The 14,978-nt window shown below is 37.5% G+C and overlaps 2 protein-coding genes and 1 long non-coding RNA gene across 3 annotated transcripts; 1 reads left to right on the plus strand and 2 right to left on the minus strand.

Moving 5' to 3' along the window:
• The first annotated feature begins 3,833 nt into the window (after positions 1–3,833).
• Positions 3,834–4,453, plus strand: LOC106094481 (uncharacterized). Its single transcript, XR_001222559.1, has 2 exons — positions 3,834–3,872; positions 3,936–4,453. It is a non-coding gene; the product is annotated as an uncharacterized LOC106094481 (long non-coding RNA).
• Positions 4,454–4,810: 357 nt separating this feature from the next.
• Positions 4,811–6,573, minus strand: LOC106094479 (ribosome-recycling factor, mitochondrial). Its single transcript, XM_059367046.1, has 2 exons — positions 6,212–6,573; positions 4,811–5,350 (listed from the first exon to the last, which is right to left on the minus strand). Exons 1-2 carry the CDS (start codon positions 6,521–6,523, stop codon positions 4,874–4,876), a joined length of 789 nt encoding a protein of 262 aa, XP_059223029.1. The 5' UTR covers positions 6,524–6,573; the 3' UTR covers positions 4,811–4,873.
• A 3,686-nt stretch (positions 6,574–10,259) lies between these two features.
• Positions 10,260–11,079, minus strand: LOC106094478 (heat shock protein 27). The gene has a single exon (XM_013261701.2). It carries the CDS (start codon positions 10,993–10,995, stop codon positions 10,369–10,371), a length of 627 nt encoding a protein of 208 aa, XP_013117155.1. The 5' UTR covers positions 10,996–11,079; the 3' UTR covers positions 10,260–10,368.
• Between the last annotated feature and the right edge of the window lie 3,899 nt (positions 11,080–14,978).

Consider the following 14,978-nt stretch of genomic DNA (forward strand, 5'->3'; position numbering starts at 1 on the left):
TATGTCCTGATTGTAACCAGGGACCACACGATACACGTCACCTAATTAACTGTGCAGCCATCTTACTTGCAGAGTTCCTGGGTCTTGACTCAATAGAATCAACCAGACGAAAGATAGAACACAACAAACTGCTACAACAATAACCGAAAGGGTCTTGGAGATGGCATATCTAAAACAGGCCCAGAGAACATATGGTCTTTGCATAGTCTGGTTGATGAGAAGCATGCCTGCCTTAGTCGGCTGGAGATTATTTTAGATGTCCGAGCATGAGGCAGCTATTACGTCTATGAGACTTGAGGCGATGGGAGAGTGGATAGAAGATACGAGCAGTTCATGCCAAAAGTTGCAAATTTGCCTATGAACATTCCACCAAGGAACAGGGGCAAACTTACCTCACCAATGTTGCCAGCATTAAGAGGGGAAAACCACCGCTGAAAATTTCTTCAGATGTTCTCGCCAGGATTCGAACCCAGGCCCGGCATGCTAACCTCTTCGCTACGGTGGCCTCCAAGCAGGTCATACCTCGGGGAATAATCGAGGCGACGTTAGAAAACCTGGATGGATTGAGAGAGGTTTCAGATCGAATACCTGAAACGACACTTGAGGTCAAAAGCGAAACATTGTTGTTGGATTGATTGAACTCTGATTCAGTCGAATCCGAAGCCAATTCGGGGCGATGCAGTCTGAGTAAAAGGCGTGGGCGACTCACTGCGGACCAGGGAAACGTTGGTAAGACTCCGAAAATCTTATGGGAAGATCCGGATCGTGAGAAGACGAGGATAATAATGAAAGAAGTAAGAGGGGGATGAGTATAGCTTTTGGTATCATTACGGACACAGGATTACGGGCGAACTTACACAGAATAGGTGTGGCAAGTGGTATCGTTCGTAAGGCATATGGAGGAGATGATGAGACGTTGTATCATTTCCTATGTCATTGCAGATAGGAATAATAGTGTCCTCCAGACGAGGATTTCTTCATCGCCTATAGCAGAATGAACTTTATTCAAATTTTTCAGGAATAACTCAAAATTAAGTAAAAAAAAAGAAAATATATATTATGACATCTGTCACTCTATCTATGCACACAATGACAAATTCTTTTTATGACACTTGCTGATATGCGTTCCTCAGTAAGAATAGGAAAGAATCTCTCCGAACCATTTAATACCAAACGAGTTTTCAGACAAGGAAACAGCCTATCGTGTGATCTCTTTAATATCCTGCTGGAGAAGATTATACGAGATGCAGATGTGATGTGATATGGCACACTAATCACAAGAGAGCACGATATCGATATCATAGGTCGGTCACCGGAAGTAGTAACTGCAGCCATTGCAAGAATCGAAAGAGAGTCAGTGAAAATGGGTCTGGCAGTAAATGGAGATAAGACGAAATGGATGGTTTCAACTCCTAAAACGCCTTGCACAACTGAGCAGATAAAGAAAATGGAGCAAGTTAGGAACCACAACTTTGAGATAGTCAGTAACTTTATCTACCTTGGCACCGCCGTAACCGAAACGAATGACACGAGTTTTGAGATAAAGCGAAGAATAATACTGCCCAACAGATGATACTTTGGACTAAGTAAGCAGTTTAGAAACAAGGCCACCTCTCGACAGACGAAGACTACACTTTACAAGACATTGATACTACCCGTGCTGTTATATGGTTCTGAAGCATGGGCACTTGTGAAAGCAGATGAGGCAGTGCTTGGAGTATTTGAGAGAAAGATTCTTCGTAAAATATATGGACCAGTTTGCGATAACGGAGAATATAGGCGACGTATGAACCACGAGCTGTATGACGACGATAGCATAGTTACACGTATCAAAATACAACGGCTGCGTTGGCTAGGTCATGTTGTCAGAATGGATGAAGAAGCTCCAGCAAAGAAGTCTTTTGAAGGCAAACACGGTGGTACACGCAAACCGGGAAGACCAAAAGTTGGACGCAAAATATTAAACTTCTTCATATTCATCATTAACTGGTCGAAGCTGTCGCGTAAGAATTTAAAACTTTTACTCCGATAAATACCCTCTAGACAATGGGATACCGCAGAGTTCCCCACTTTCCGTAGTCCTTTTTTAAATTTCCTTCAATAAAATAAGTACGATAATCTGCAGGGATAACAACTTATATCACTGCCTCTATGCGGATGACTTATATATTTTAATTTCTAACAGAGACAACAATGTCACCAACAATTTGTTTTCGAGTATAGTATCCGATATTTTAACCTGGTCCACTGTTTCAGGCCCCATAATATCATCTAATAAATCCTCAATACTGCACATTTGCAGGAAACACAACTGCCGGTGTGGTGATCTATCGGTCCACATTATCTTTCCCATCGTAAATAAAATTTAAATTTTGGGCATCGTAGTCGTAAAAAATTATGGCTGGAAGGAGCAATTGGAAAAACTAAAAAAATTTATACCATAAGGTATCTGTCTGCCAATATCATAAGGTATCTGTCTGCCAAAAGCCATACTCATACATTCGTCTTGAATTGCCTTGTTAATACTGAGCAAAATTGAATACGAGCTACTCTTATTTGAAAACAGCTCAAAATCTTTCATGTGTCAAATAAACTCACCCTTATTCCCGTTGTCAAAGGATAAATCGACAGCAGTCGAGTCGAAGGCCAATTTCACATTTCATGGTATTCTGTAACTTATTCGCCTTCGATAGGTTGATGATAGAAAAATAATGCGGTAAATACAATACTATATTACCGACAATAACTTTTTGGGCAACCCAATATTTTGTAAAATTTTCGACATTCGTCTACGCCATCGCAGTATTCGAAGCAGTTCTACGCATTTCGTACGACACCCATAAAAACCTTACTTTTGGATTTGGAGGATTCTAACAAGAATATTGTTCTATACCGATAGCACTTCCGAAAATGATGTATCTAAAGTTTTAATTGCAAAAATGAAGCCAAGATTAGAGGGAAGTTGACCAAATACCGTCTAAAATATCTATTTTGAATGTATTCAGAATAAAGCTATAATCTCACTTTTGCAGACTTTATCAAAAATAATACTGCAAACGACATATTTACCCAGATTCATAAAAAATTAGCCTCTCAACATACTGACTGGCAGCTCTTATGCAGACGCTTCCTAGAACGTAGAAACACCTCTTGTAATGAACCTGGGTCATTCACAGCCCAAAACCTACAAAAAGAGAGGAGACCAAAGATGTCAAAAGGCTCTTAATCCTGCCTGGTTGTGGGTGGGTTCGTCTCTCATCAACAACAATAACAAAACTTATCAAGGTGTCATATCAATTACTTACAATAAACATCAGCTTCTCCATCATATACCAGTCCAGCTAAAAAGGATACTAGATGTTATTATCCTTGGGTCAACTCACCCCTCATAGGTTCAAAAGCTATCAATGGTAATTGCTCGAACTACGTTTGCAATTTCCCCAAAAAAAAATCACAATTTACAAATTCATGGTTGTTTATAATTCATAAAGCTTAAAAGTAAACTCATGTTTACATTATTAAATACAAGTAGTATGAAAAATTTTTACTTAGCTTTGCAATTAAAGCATTCATATCATTATCCGACAAGAAAATCAGAATGTGCAGTTGTGTAGGTCAATGTTGAGCGCTCAAATTCGTCGTAGTTGTTTTTTGTTTTTTTTATAGGTTAAGATTATTTTATGGGCTGACTTTTCCAAGTCAGGAAAAAGATGAATATTATAATTAAGGGCAAAAGTAGATTTTTTTTGTAGAAAATTTTAGAAGCTATTAGGAAAAATTCATAATTTTTTAAATGTCTTACCATTTATAGAAACATGAAAGCTTAGTACATACATAAATTTACAGTGTAGTGTGTAGTTTGTATTGATGATGTAAGAAGAAATGAATTAAAAAAACGTTGAAAAGTCTATAAAACATTTAATGTTTCTGAATAGGCAACGGAACTTATGCACATGTGAGTTTTTCACAAAAATAATATATCAGGTTTTGATAACAAATTAACGACCAAATGGGGAAAATAAGACGCCGAGAGAAATATCACACAGTCTCAAAATTGACACAAAGCTTGATCTCCCATGCAGCAGGGCTTTGCATGTAAAGATTGAATCTGCCGACCACAGCAACTACAACTAAATTTGCTGGGATGGCTCCGGTGTCGATGGCCAATGTACCCTCTGATTGGTAGTGCCTTCCGGACCTTTTCTTGAAATAAATACAGTTCACATGCCATGGCTGCACATGTTTAGATTATTACAATGGAGTAAGTGTAGTGTCGCGATTGATGAAAATATGATGAATTTGGCTTAGTGCTCTTGAACAGTATTGGGCCCAATTCAAGTACCCACTAAATTTAAAAACTTCGATTAAAACGTTGGACAAATTTCTCGCGGCGAACTTGGGAAATGTTACTATCGGCACTTAAGTTTATGTTTAAGTGCGGCATGCCGCAGTGCGACACCTCTTTGGGGAGAAGTTTTACATGGCATGGTATCGTACCTCACCAATGGCGGATAACCACCGCTGAAATTTTTTTCTCGTCTCGCCAGGATTCAAACCCAGCCGTTCAGCGTCATAGGCGGACATGCTAACCTCTGCGCTACGATGGCCTCCGGTCGTATTCATAAAAATTTATGAAGCCTTAAAGAAGGTTTATTTGGCCGTTCTATAAAGGAAATCTGCCAAATTAACCTATTTCAAATATACATCAAGTTTTGTGAATACCGGTGTGAATGTTTTTCTTTGTTCTATTTGCATTCTAAATGACTGTCCAAATAAAATTTTAGACATAATAAAATAAAATTTTAGACAATTATTCAAAGAAACAATTAATTTTCAATTTTATTCAGTCTATAATTGAAATGTTGATGGTAATTTACGAGTCTCCAATTAATTCCTTTTGTTTAGTTTGGAGAATTTTATCAGCTTCTGCAATATACTGATCAGCTACAGCAGTTAGTTGATTTTGTACCGAAAACATATCGTCCTTGGAAATGTCGGTTTGCTTTTTTAATTTTTTAATGCTATTATTTTGAATATCCTTTATTGTGTCCCGATATTTAGTAAATAGATTTTTTGCATTCTTGGAAAGTTTCTCTCGATGTTCTTTTGTTACCTTTGGTATAGGTATAAAGAGTGTTGTTCCATCCTGTTGTGGGTTTAAGTTCATTCCACTTTTTTCTAAAGCCTTTAGAACATCTGGTATGGTTTGGGGAAAAGCTATCATATTAACAACAATAGTTTTAGGATTTTTCCTTGAAATTTGTGCCAATTCTTGCAGCTCGTGCTCCTTGCCATCAACTGTAATTCGTAGTGTATCTATAGCACCTGTTGTTGAACGTAGTGATAAATGCTAAAAACAATAAAAAAAATAGCATAGTTGAAAAATAAACATTGTAAAATGTATAAATATTTTAAAATTTGTCATGAATCTCTAGAGATTCCTATTTTCCTAGTATCATTCTGCAACCCATTTGAAATGACATAAAAATACATCATGAAGCGCAATGAAATATCCATATAAAATAGTTGCTTCAAATTTAATTCAAACCTTATCCAAGATCTTAAATAAAATGCCGTCTACGTTTTCATAGCACTCTCTTAGAACAAAAATAATATTATTCTAATCAGAAACTTAAAAAATACTCCGTTCTGATGAAGTTGGAATAAACAACCAACAAACCGTGGGGTATACAATTAAAGTTATTACTTTATTTGTTTGACTTTTAAGGTGCTATCATGAAATGGTATGAGATTCTCACATGATATATCAGCGAAACCGCATGTGTTTCATCAAGGGATGAAAAACTTCTTTAGTTTTAATTTTAATTTTCTTTTGAGGCGAGCTTAATGATCGAAGCATTTCAGGAATGGAAAAGTAAAGCCTTCTTGCTTAACACTTACATTGGTACATTGGTTTTTATTCATTGCGAAAATTCGTTTTTTAGTTTTATTTAAGAAATTGTATGAAGCAAATTTATGAAATTTTGGTACTTCATTCGCGTATTAATAATAAAGATTTTGTTCAAGGGGTGAAAGGGAAAGTGACTCCTAGAACACACCATAATGCAAATACGCCGAACGCATGGAATCCCGCCAAGAACATCGTTTTATAATTTTAAGAAATTCTAGGGTTGTTCGAGATATGTCGGCGTTAAGGGGCCATTCCAAATTAATAGCCTTATGGAAAATCATATTGATTTGAATTAGTTACCAGAAGGAAGTCGTCTTTCATTTGCTGCACGGCCTTTTGCATCTGTTTATTTATAGCATCGTAATTTACAATTTCGCGCAACTGGCTTTCGTTGATTTCTATTTTGGTGGTTTTTTTACCCTTTTCCTTTTTTTTATCCTTGGTTTTTGCGTAATAATGTTGCGATGTAGCTATCGATGCCGTTTGGGTTGGCACGAATATATTCTGAATAGTTTGCGAAAACAATTGGTCTTTGTTAAATCTATGGACCATCGTCGTCACAGATGGACGAATTGCTGTCTGTACAATTGGAAAATACTTGATAAAAAACATTTCAGAATTATTCCTTAACCAAAAATCCGAAGCTATGAAGGTAAATATTTATTTGACTGACATTTCTTGACTTTTAGTACGATTTATACGATGCAACAGTGTCGTACGTTTGGGTGTCCCGCAACATGCGTTTGAGAAGGTAGCTTATTCAAATACATGCAGTAGCCCTGTTTTATTTAAGTATCATATAGTGCAATACAAATTGTATGGAAATTACATCTATCCAGTATAACGAAATTTTGCATAATTTACCAGTGAAGCCTTAAGCCTAGTATTGACTTCATTCGCAGCGAAAATGCCTATTAAATTATTGCGAAATCCGTCGGACTTTATGCTGTTTCAGAATGCAAACAAAATATACGAATAACAATACATAACAAAGACAACAGTTGCCGTATTTTATTTACCCATTAGGCGGATTTTCTCGCTTAGTTTGTATGGAGAAAATTGCTATCCCCTATGAGCTAAGCGGCTAAAGATTAAAAGATATTGGGTCATCATTCAATCTGAATGACAAAACTATAAGAGGAAGAACGCAACATATTTATTCAATAATTGAACGCAAAAAATTGCTTAGGATTTTAATAAAATCACATTTATGAACTCCGAGAAACATTTATTTAAAATTAAAAAAACTTATTTTGTTTGTTTTATTGATATTTGATTATTTTGAATGTGTGTCAGTACTGCCACCGTACAAAGATTTAAGCGGAAAGAGCGTTTTATTTATCCATAAGCTAGCAAATCCGGCTGGCAAATAAAACGACCCAATCATTGAAGCAGATTTGACTTCGTGTGCATTTAATTACATTTGCAATAAATTGAAGCGAAATTTATACTGACACAGCGAAATGTCGCTACTATTTTGCTCATAGAACTAGGTACCACTTCCACAGAAGTCATGACATAATTACCGGGTAGTATGCCGTAAACAGTTGAGTACAATTTTTTCTCGCGAAGTGCACTATCTGTCAACGAGTTTTTGTTGTGTGTATGTATTCTAGTTGTTGTAGCACTGTTATGTACACTGAGGCGGCAGCCCTTGCCGATGAAGGACTCCATCGTGTCTATCTAGTACGTACAACAGGCTGTCATGGGATTGTTCTATTCTAAATAAAAACCATAACACACACAAACAAAGAAAAATGGCGCGAATAAGTAACATACACAAAATTAATGCACTAATCACCGATTTTGACAGATAGTGCACTCAATATTTTGTTGTTGGGCAACTGCCACTACCTGTAAATGAATATGTGCGTACAACCGGCTACAGGTTGTACGTACGTGAATATGTGCGTACATAACTACTAGGTAGTGTACCATAAACAGTTGAGTACAATATTTTCTTGCGAAGTGCACTATCTGTCATCGAGTTTTGGTTGTGTGTGTGTGTATTATAGTTAAGAACCATAATACACATAAACAACAAAAAATTACACGAACTAGTAACATACACAAAATCAGAGTTGCACTAATCACTGGTTTTGACAGATGGTGCACTCAATATTTTGTTGCTGGGCAACTGCCACCACCTGTAAATGCCATTTTTCATGTTAACATCTCCTTATCCTTTCCTATTGGCAATATAACTGCTAGCAAAAAATGCAAATTTTGCCCATAAACATTCCACTAAGGATCACGGGCAAACTAGGGGCTAGCAAATGCAAATTGCAACTTTTGCCATGAACATTCCACTAAGGAACAGGGGCAAACTTCTCACATATCAATGAGTGCAGTCCGATTCAAGTTAAAGCTCAATGATAAGGGGCCTCCTTTTTATAGCCGAGTCCGAAAGTCGTGCCGCAGTGCGACACCTCTTTGGAGAGAAGTTTTACATGACATAATACCTCACAAATGTTGCCAGCATTAGTAGGGGAAAACCACCGCTGAAAAATTGTTTCTCGCCAGGATTCGAACCCAGGCGTTCAGCGTCATAGGCGGACATGCTAACCTCTGCGCCACGGTGGCCTTCGACTAACTACTAGGGGCTAGCAGTAATGGAAAACATTTTTGAAAAATATTCATTACGCAAATAATTATTATTTTTGGCTTTTTCCTGTATTATCGTGTGGCGCGCATATTGTTTACTTTTGATTTTTGACAAACGTCAAACTTTGTCAATGTTAGAAAAAATGGTCGATACGACACACGCTCTAACATAAATTTTTTTATGATTATTTCTATAATTTTATGATTAAAATTTGGATTTAATTAATTAATTTTTAATTGAAAATGACAAAAATTTCAGTTGCAATTGAAGAAATGATTGAATCAATTAATTTTTTAATTGAAAATGACAAACATTTTAATCACACTCGTAATTGAAAAAAAGTTCAGATTCAAATAAAAAGCAATTGAGTCTATTAATTTTTTAGTTGAAAACATTTTTATTTTCAATAAAATTTTTAATTGAAAAAATTTTCGAGATAATTTTTTCTGTGTAGTATCAGCCATAAGGGACTTAACACATTTAAGCTATTTGGCATATTTGCAAGGCATCAATGCCTTTAAAATGGTGATCCGCTATGTGACAACAAAAATGGAAGGTGGGTTTCGTAACAAATTGTTTACAGGGTATTTTAGATGAACTATCTGTAAGCATGATTGCCATGAAGTTATCTATTTGAAAAATTGCAATATTTTTAAAATTTCTTATACGTAAATGATGTCAGTAAAAATCTAAAATATTATCGTTAATCCCGTAAATATACATAGTACAAAAATTGAATGCATTGAAAATATGTTTGAATATACATATATATTTTATTGGGTTGTCCAAAAAGTAATTGCGGATTTTTCATACAGTCGGCGTTGAAAAATCTGTTTCTATTATAAACAGAACACAAAAAACCCGTTTTTTAAAGTTAGGAAGAAAAATGTGTTTTGTGCTTTGTAATAGCGTTTGACTGGATTTCTAGATAGCGATTTCGTTTGGAACCACCCAAACGAAGTGGATTTGTCAAAAAGGCATGTCTTCTAGGCATGTCTAGAAACTATGCTCTTAAGAGCATTTTCATTTGTAGCGCAGCAAGCAAAAAAATTACTCCTCTTCATATATTTCTACCAAATGAAGACATCCAACTATTACAAACAAACACACTTGCCCAACTGCTACTCATTTTCAGCTCAGTTGGAGGCGAGTATTCGGATTTCCATTACAGGTGTTCTGCGTTTGATTCCCACCAAATAGTCTATGTGAACAGGTCCGCCGATACAACCTTACTTTACCCAGATTCTAACCGCATTACTTGTTTGGAGTACTTGATCTGTGATCCTATTACTTGCCTTGGTATAGCCTTTCAAGACGTTGCACATCTTTGGTCGCAACCTCATATCTTCCGCAGATTTGGCAATAAATTTATATAATTTTAAGGTTTCAATTGATTCTGGTACTAAAAAAATTTACAAGGCCGAGACTCATCATCATGAGCCATGTGATCTATACAGGTAAAACAGGGGAAAATTAAATCTAAAGAATTTAGTTTTATCATCTTTGAGTGGCTTCTGTGAGAAAACCAGAGCATCGATCGAATGAACTGATATGTACTGTTATATGTGGTGTTTTAATGAACGGTACATGTTCTGCGGCTTCTGCAGGAATTTTTTTTACCAACCCAATTTAGCATTCGAAATACACTGTAATTCCACTATTGGAAAATGTGCTTACAAATATTTTCCATTTACAATATTTTCCCCATTTTGCCATAACCCACGAAAATGAAAACACTCGCCATTTATGTAAAAGTGCGAATTTTATTCAGTATAAAAAGTTTCGTTTTCTTCAAACTACGGAATGAAGTTAATAAATAATTATACAACTAAATTTAAAACAAAAATACAATTTATTTGGCAGTTGTTTGCTGGGTTTTATCAGTATGAGCACCATTCTGAGCTTGTTTAAGGGACTGGGCAGTCATCTCTGGTGGCTTGACATTCAAGTGAGCAGGGCCGGTTTGTTGAATTTGAACCACGCGTTCATTTTGGATGGATTTGCTTGGCGGGGGTGCAGCCTTCACGGTTAGTACACCGTCCGAGGAGATGGTTGAATGAACCTCATTTGGATCATAGTCTTTAGGAAGGGTGTATTTGCGAATAAAGTGGCGCTGTATCATGCCATGTTCATCTTCCCGCTCCTCGTGTTTGCCTTCAACAATGACAACATTGTCCACAGTCTTTACCGTTAATTCGCTGGGCTTAAATTGAGAAACATCCATACAAACTTGGAAACCATCTTTACCCACAGTTGGGATGAGACTCGATTCATTTTTATCACTGTGCTGACGTCTGCTTAACATGTACGGCGAGTACAACGAACGTTGCTGACCACACCAAAGGGGACGGCGGAAAATGTCCACAGGATTTATTCCAAATCCAAAGTCATCATCCAAAAGGCGATCCAAGCTATCGACGCGACGATGCTCGGCATCCAAATCGCGGGCTAAATGCATTAAAATTGGCACAAGCGACATTTTGTTGCTATTTTGGTTAGTTACTGGCGTTGTGTTTTACTTTAATATACTGCAATAATTTGAAAGAGAAGCTATTTATATGAGTGGATTCCCCTAGAAAATGGGATTTTTGAGTAATTGAGAGGTTGAAGCTTTTTTCAAATACTAGTGCAAATTGATTGATATGCACACAAATGTATTTCTCATTGGAAGTACATTGTGTACTCTTTGTTCCTCTTTTTTTCTTGTGTGTACTATATTTAAAAGAGAAACGACAATTTTTTGCATAGACCCTTACATTACAAGATCTAGAGTTTTCCTTTGTAACCGTCATATAAATATGCTTGTATGTATGTGTGCATAAAGCAAAAAACCCGCAAAACTTCAACATTACAAGAGAAGTAACAAACTATTAAAAATGTTTAAAATTCTAATAAGCTCCAGAGGTTTTACCCACAAAACCATCAGGATGGCACGTTTAAATAGTTTTAGGTTATTATAGCCGTACATAGCTACCAAGTGAATGCTGATGTTGATAGGCGGTATAATTGACGTATGGATCAAATAAGAAGATTTTGGTAAGATCTCGATCACCATAAGGTGGGGTTGTGTATCCCTTTTTGACTCTTGGATATCTGTGGGATTTTTAGATCATTTGAAAAGAACGGTTAATGTTTGTTGACTACGAGGATAACGTTATCATCTTGGTGCGTGGCCGCTCAGAGTGCATATAGTATGCGGCCAAAATTGGCCAATGGGCTTCACGTAAACCCCCGAAAGATCAAGTTGGTACTATTCACCAATCCTAGGTAACTTGGCATGTTCAGGCGACCTGTGCTAGATGTGATGGATCTGCTGCTCTCACTACGGAAAGTCCTGAAAAGCCATAGCAATGCCAGGGCTTTGACCTTGCGCTGGACACATGGTGGACTTAAGCTTGATTTGTGGGAATGTGGAGGAGTTATAGACGGTTGAGCACCCAATATGGGGTTACCATGAAATTGCGACAGTAGGTGCAGAATTATGGTCACACAAACACATATTTTCGCCATTCTTGACTGCTTTAGCTTTAAAGCAGGAAACTTCTCCAGACCGCCTAGCCGTTTTGTCATGCAGTGATAGCATTTGTAAGACGCGTGGCAGTATATAACCTAACTTTAAAACCCATAACAGCAGCAAACATAATTTATAAAATCTATATTTTGAAGTTTTTTTTTTTGTACGGAGAATTTAAAAATGAATTGACATAACAAATTCTCTCGGCTGGGTTGATGCGGTCACCTGATAAATACGCCTTGATTTTTTCTTAAGACAAACTTTTGTCCAGCCTACTTATTTTATAAGGCCAAAATTTCAATAAAATTTTTTGTGTCTACTTAATGTATTTTGCGACACTACAGTTTTTAAGTTTTTTTGTGGGCTTTTCTGTACCAAATAGAAACAAAAAAACAAATAAAATAAAAAATGACATATTTTCTATGCAAATATAAAATTTGAAAGACATTTTTTTCTAAAGGCAGAATTTCTATGAAATATTGTTTAAAGGCAAAATGTTGCTCAGTGTTTTTCTAAAAGAAAAATTTCGAACATTTCCAAAAAAAAAAAAAACATTTGTTAATATTTTATAACCATTTAGCGAAGGGAGGTGGACTTAACTGCATTGACATTAAATGGCATCTGCTGGCTTATCGCCATAAATTTATTTTTTTAAATATAGAAACCATCAAATGCAACGAGACACTAAAATGGATTCCAGAATTTTGAGAAAAATTTTCGTTGGACCAACCCAATTTCTCCCACCAAAGCATGGCTTTAGATCACGGGAAAAATTGTTTTTAACTAGTTTTAGTTGTCCAATTTACGCCAATCCAAATTTCTGGAATTTTTCTAAGACAGCCCCATTCATGGGTATTTTTCTATCCATTCTTATTAAGTGGGCTAATGACATTTTCTTCAAAGACAGAATCACCCAGATTTATTTACATTTTAAAATAATTATTTCAACTGAAACCATCTCGTTTTTTCTTCGAAAACAGTCAGTCAGTACCAAGCAGCGTTGATTTTAGTAAACGGCTTTGACCGTAGAGTACGACACAGTGGAATATTTTTTTTTTAATTTCACTTTTTGAATTATTGGTTTTCTTAAAAAGAATCCTTTTTACTATGAAAAGGAAAAAGACCATCTCTGACCATCGCTACATTAGGTTTACAATAGCACGGCCAGCGCCGAATCCGATAAGCATCCAGAATAAGTTGAAAACCAACTGGACAAAATTCGGAAGACTACTCAGAAAAAGACTTGGGCAAGATAATTGAGATTTTCCAAGCATAGAAGACGTTGACGAAAATGTCAAGAGGACTAGGACTGCACTGGTGAGGTCTTTCGAAGATAGTTGCCCTCCTCGGGAAAGGAAATCAGCCCAAGAAAAACCCTGGATGACCGGGAAGATTCGCAATATTGTGAAAGAGGTCCGCAGACTTTTTAGCAGAGCACGTCGTAAAAAAGCCGAAATTTATTGGGATGTGTATTACACACGGCTCAAGAAATACAATAAGATTACCAGAGCGGCAAAACGTGCCTCCTGGAAGCTTTTCTGTGACAAGGTCGATGACAAGGTTAATGACGCCGCCAAGATAAAAAAGTTTCTCTCAAAAACCCATGTCCAAACTGAAACTTAAGTAGACGACATGGGAGTGAGAGCAGAGGCAACGGAGGACATGTAGAGGCTTTCGATGAAAACCCATTTTCCACAGGATACGACGAAACTCACGGAGACAATATTTCCGGCGTTACTACAGAATGAGGCAGACTATCTGGCGTCCCACCTGGCTAATATTTTCACATTGTGCCTGGGACATCGTGCATGTACTCCGAAATCCTGGCAGGAGGCAAGGGTGGTATTTATACCCAAGCCCGGCAAGGCAATTTATGTGACACCAAAGGCCTACAGCTTGTGCATAAAATAAAAGAATCCTTCGATGCCAAAACATACACACTAGCGATATGCATTGCCATAGAGGGGGCTTTTAACAATGTGCGGACCGACACACTGATCCAATCCTTAGACCAGTACCGGGTGGACACGGTCCTTAGAGACTGAATAAACCATATGTTAAGGAACAGGTGGATACATTGTGTATTCCATGGCATAAATATAAGGGAGAAAATGGCGCATGGCATGCCACAGGGGGCATCTTATCGCCACTCCTATGGGTGACCACCATTAATGACCTATTATGGATGCTGACTGAGGAAGGATTTGAGCCCGTCTACTACGCAGACGATGTTATAATACTTCCAAGGGGTAAGGATCCGAACCAGCTATGCTGAAGGGCCGAAAGTGTCTTGCATATGGCATATGACGTTAATCCAGTGAAGACCGAAATATGCCTGTTCACGAGGAAGACAAATGTGGGCCAATTTGACACACCACGTTTCCTCAATAAAACGATTTCGATATCTGACAATGTCTCGAAATGGGGCCTGAATCCGAGGATAGTCCACTTGCTCTACAGAAGCTTGATTAGACCAATACTCAGGAGTTTGGTGCACTGCTATGGAGAAAATTGCAACATAATGACCATATAACAAGTTCGGAGAACATGTTGTCTTGGCGGAGCGATAAGGACGACTGCGAGGCACTGCTGTCAGCGGCACAGTCTTGGATTGACGGAACCCTAGTATTGCCATGTGGAAGATCATGTTGCACGGATGGATCAAAGCTAGAGGACAGAGTGGGCCTGGGGTTGACATTGAGAACCCAGGGACTGAGATCTGTTTTAGACTGCCTGACCATGATATGGTCCTACAGGCAGAGATCCGGGCGATCACGGTAAAATTGCCATAAGGGTAATAACAACCAGGACGGTGAGGTCACGAACAGTCTTGCTGTGCAAGAAGGGAATGGGCGATGAATGCGCATGCAACATTGTGGAACAGCTAAACGGTCGGTAGGACGGCGAAAATCCTATAGGGGGATCCAAATCGTGAGAAGACGAGGCTA

The sequence above is a fragment of the Stomoxys calcitrans genome, chromosome 1 (assembly GCF_963082655.1).
Source record: "Stomoxys calcitrans chromosome 1, idStoCalc2.1, whole genome shotgun sequence".
In the NCBI taxonomy this organism is placed as follows: domain Eukaryota; kingdom Metazoa; phylum Arthropoda; class Insecta; order Diptera; family Muscidae; genus Stomoxys; species Stomoxys calcitrans.

What these genes read in the sequence shown, in the direction of transcription:
- LOC106094479 (XM_059367046.1), bottom strand. Translation starts at nt 6,523, where the DNA reads ATGTTTTTTATCAAGTATTTTCCAATTGTACAGACAGCAATTCGTCCA. An exon ending in TGAAAGACGACTTCCTTCTG is followed by an intron (nt 5,351 to 6,211) that starts GTAACTAATTCA and finishes TATTGTTTTTAG; the next exon opens with CATTTATCACTACGTTCAAC.
- LOC106094478 (XM_013261701.2), bottom strand. Translation starts at nt 10,995, where the DNA reads ATGTCGCTTGTGCCAATTTTAATGCATTTAGCCCGCGATTTGGATGCC.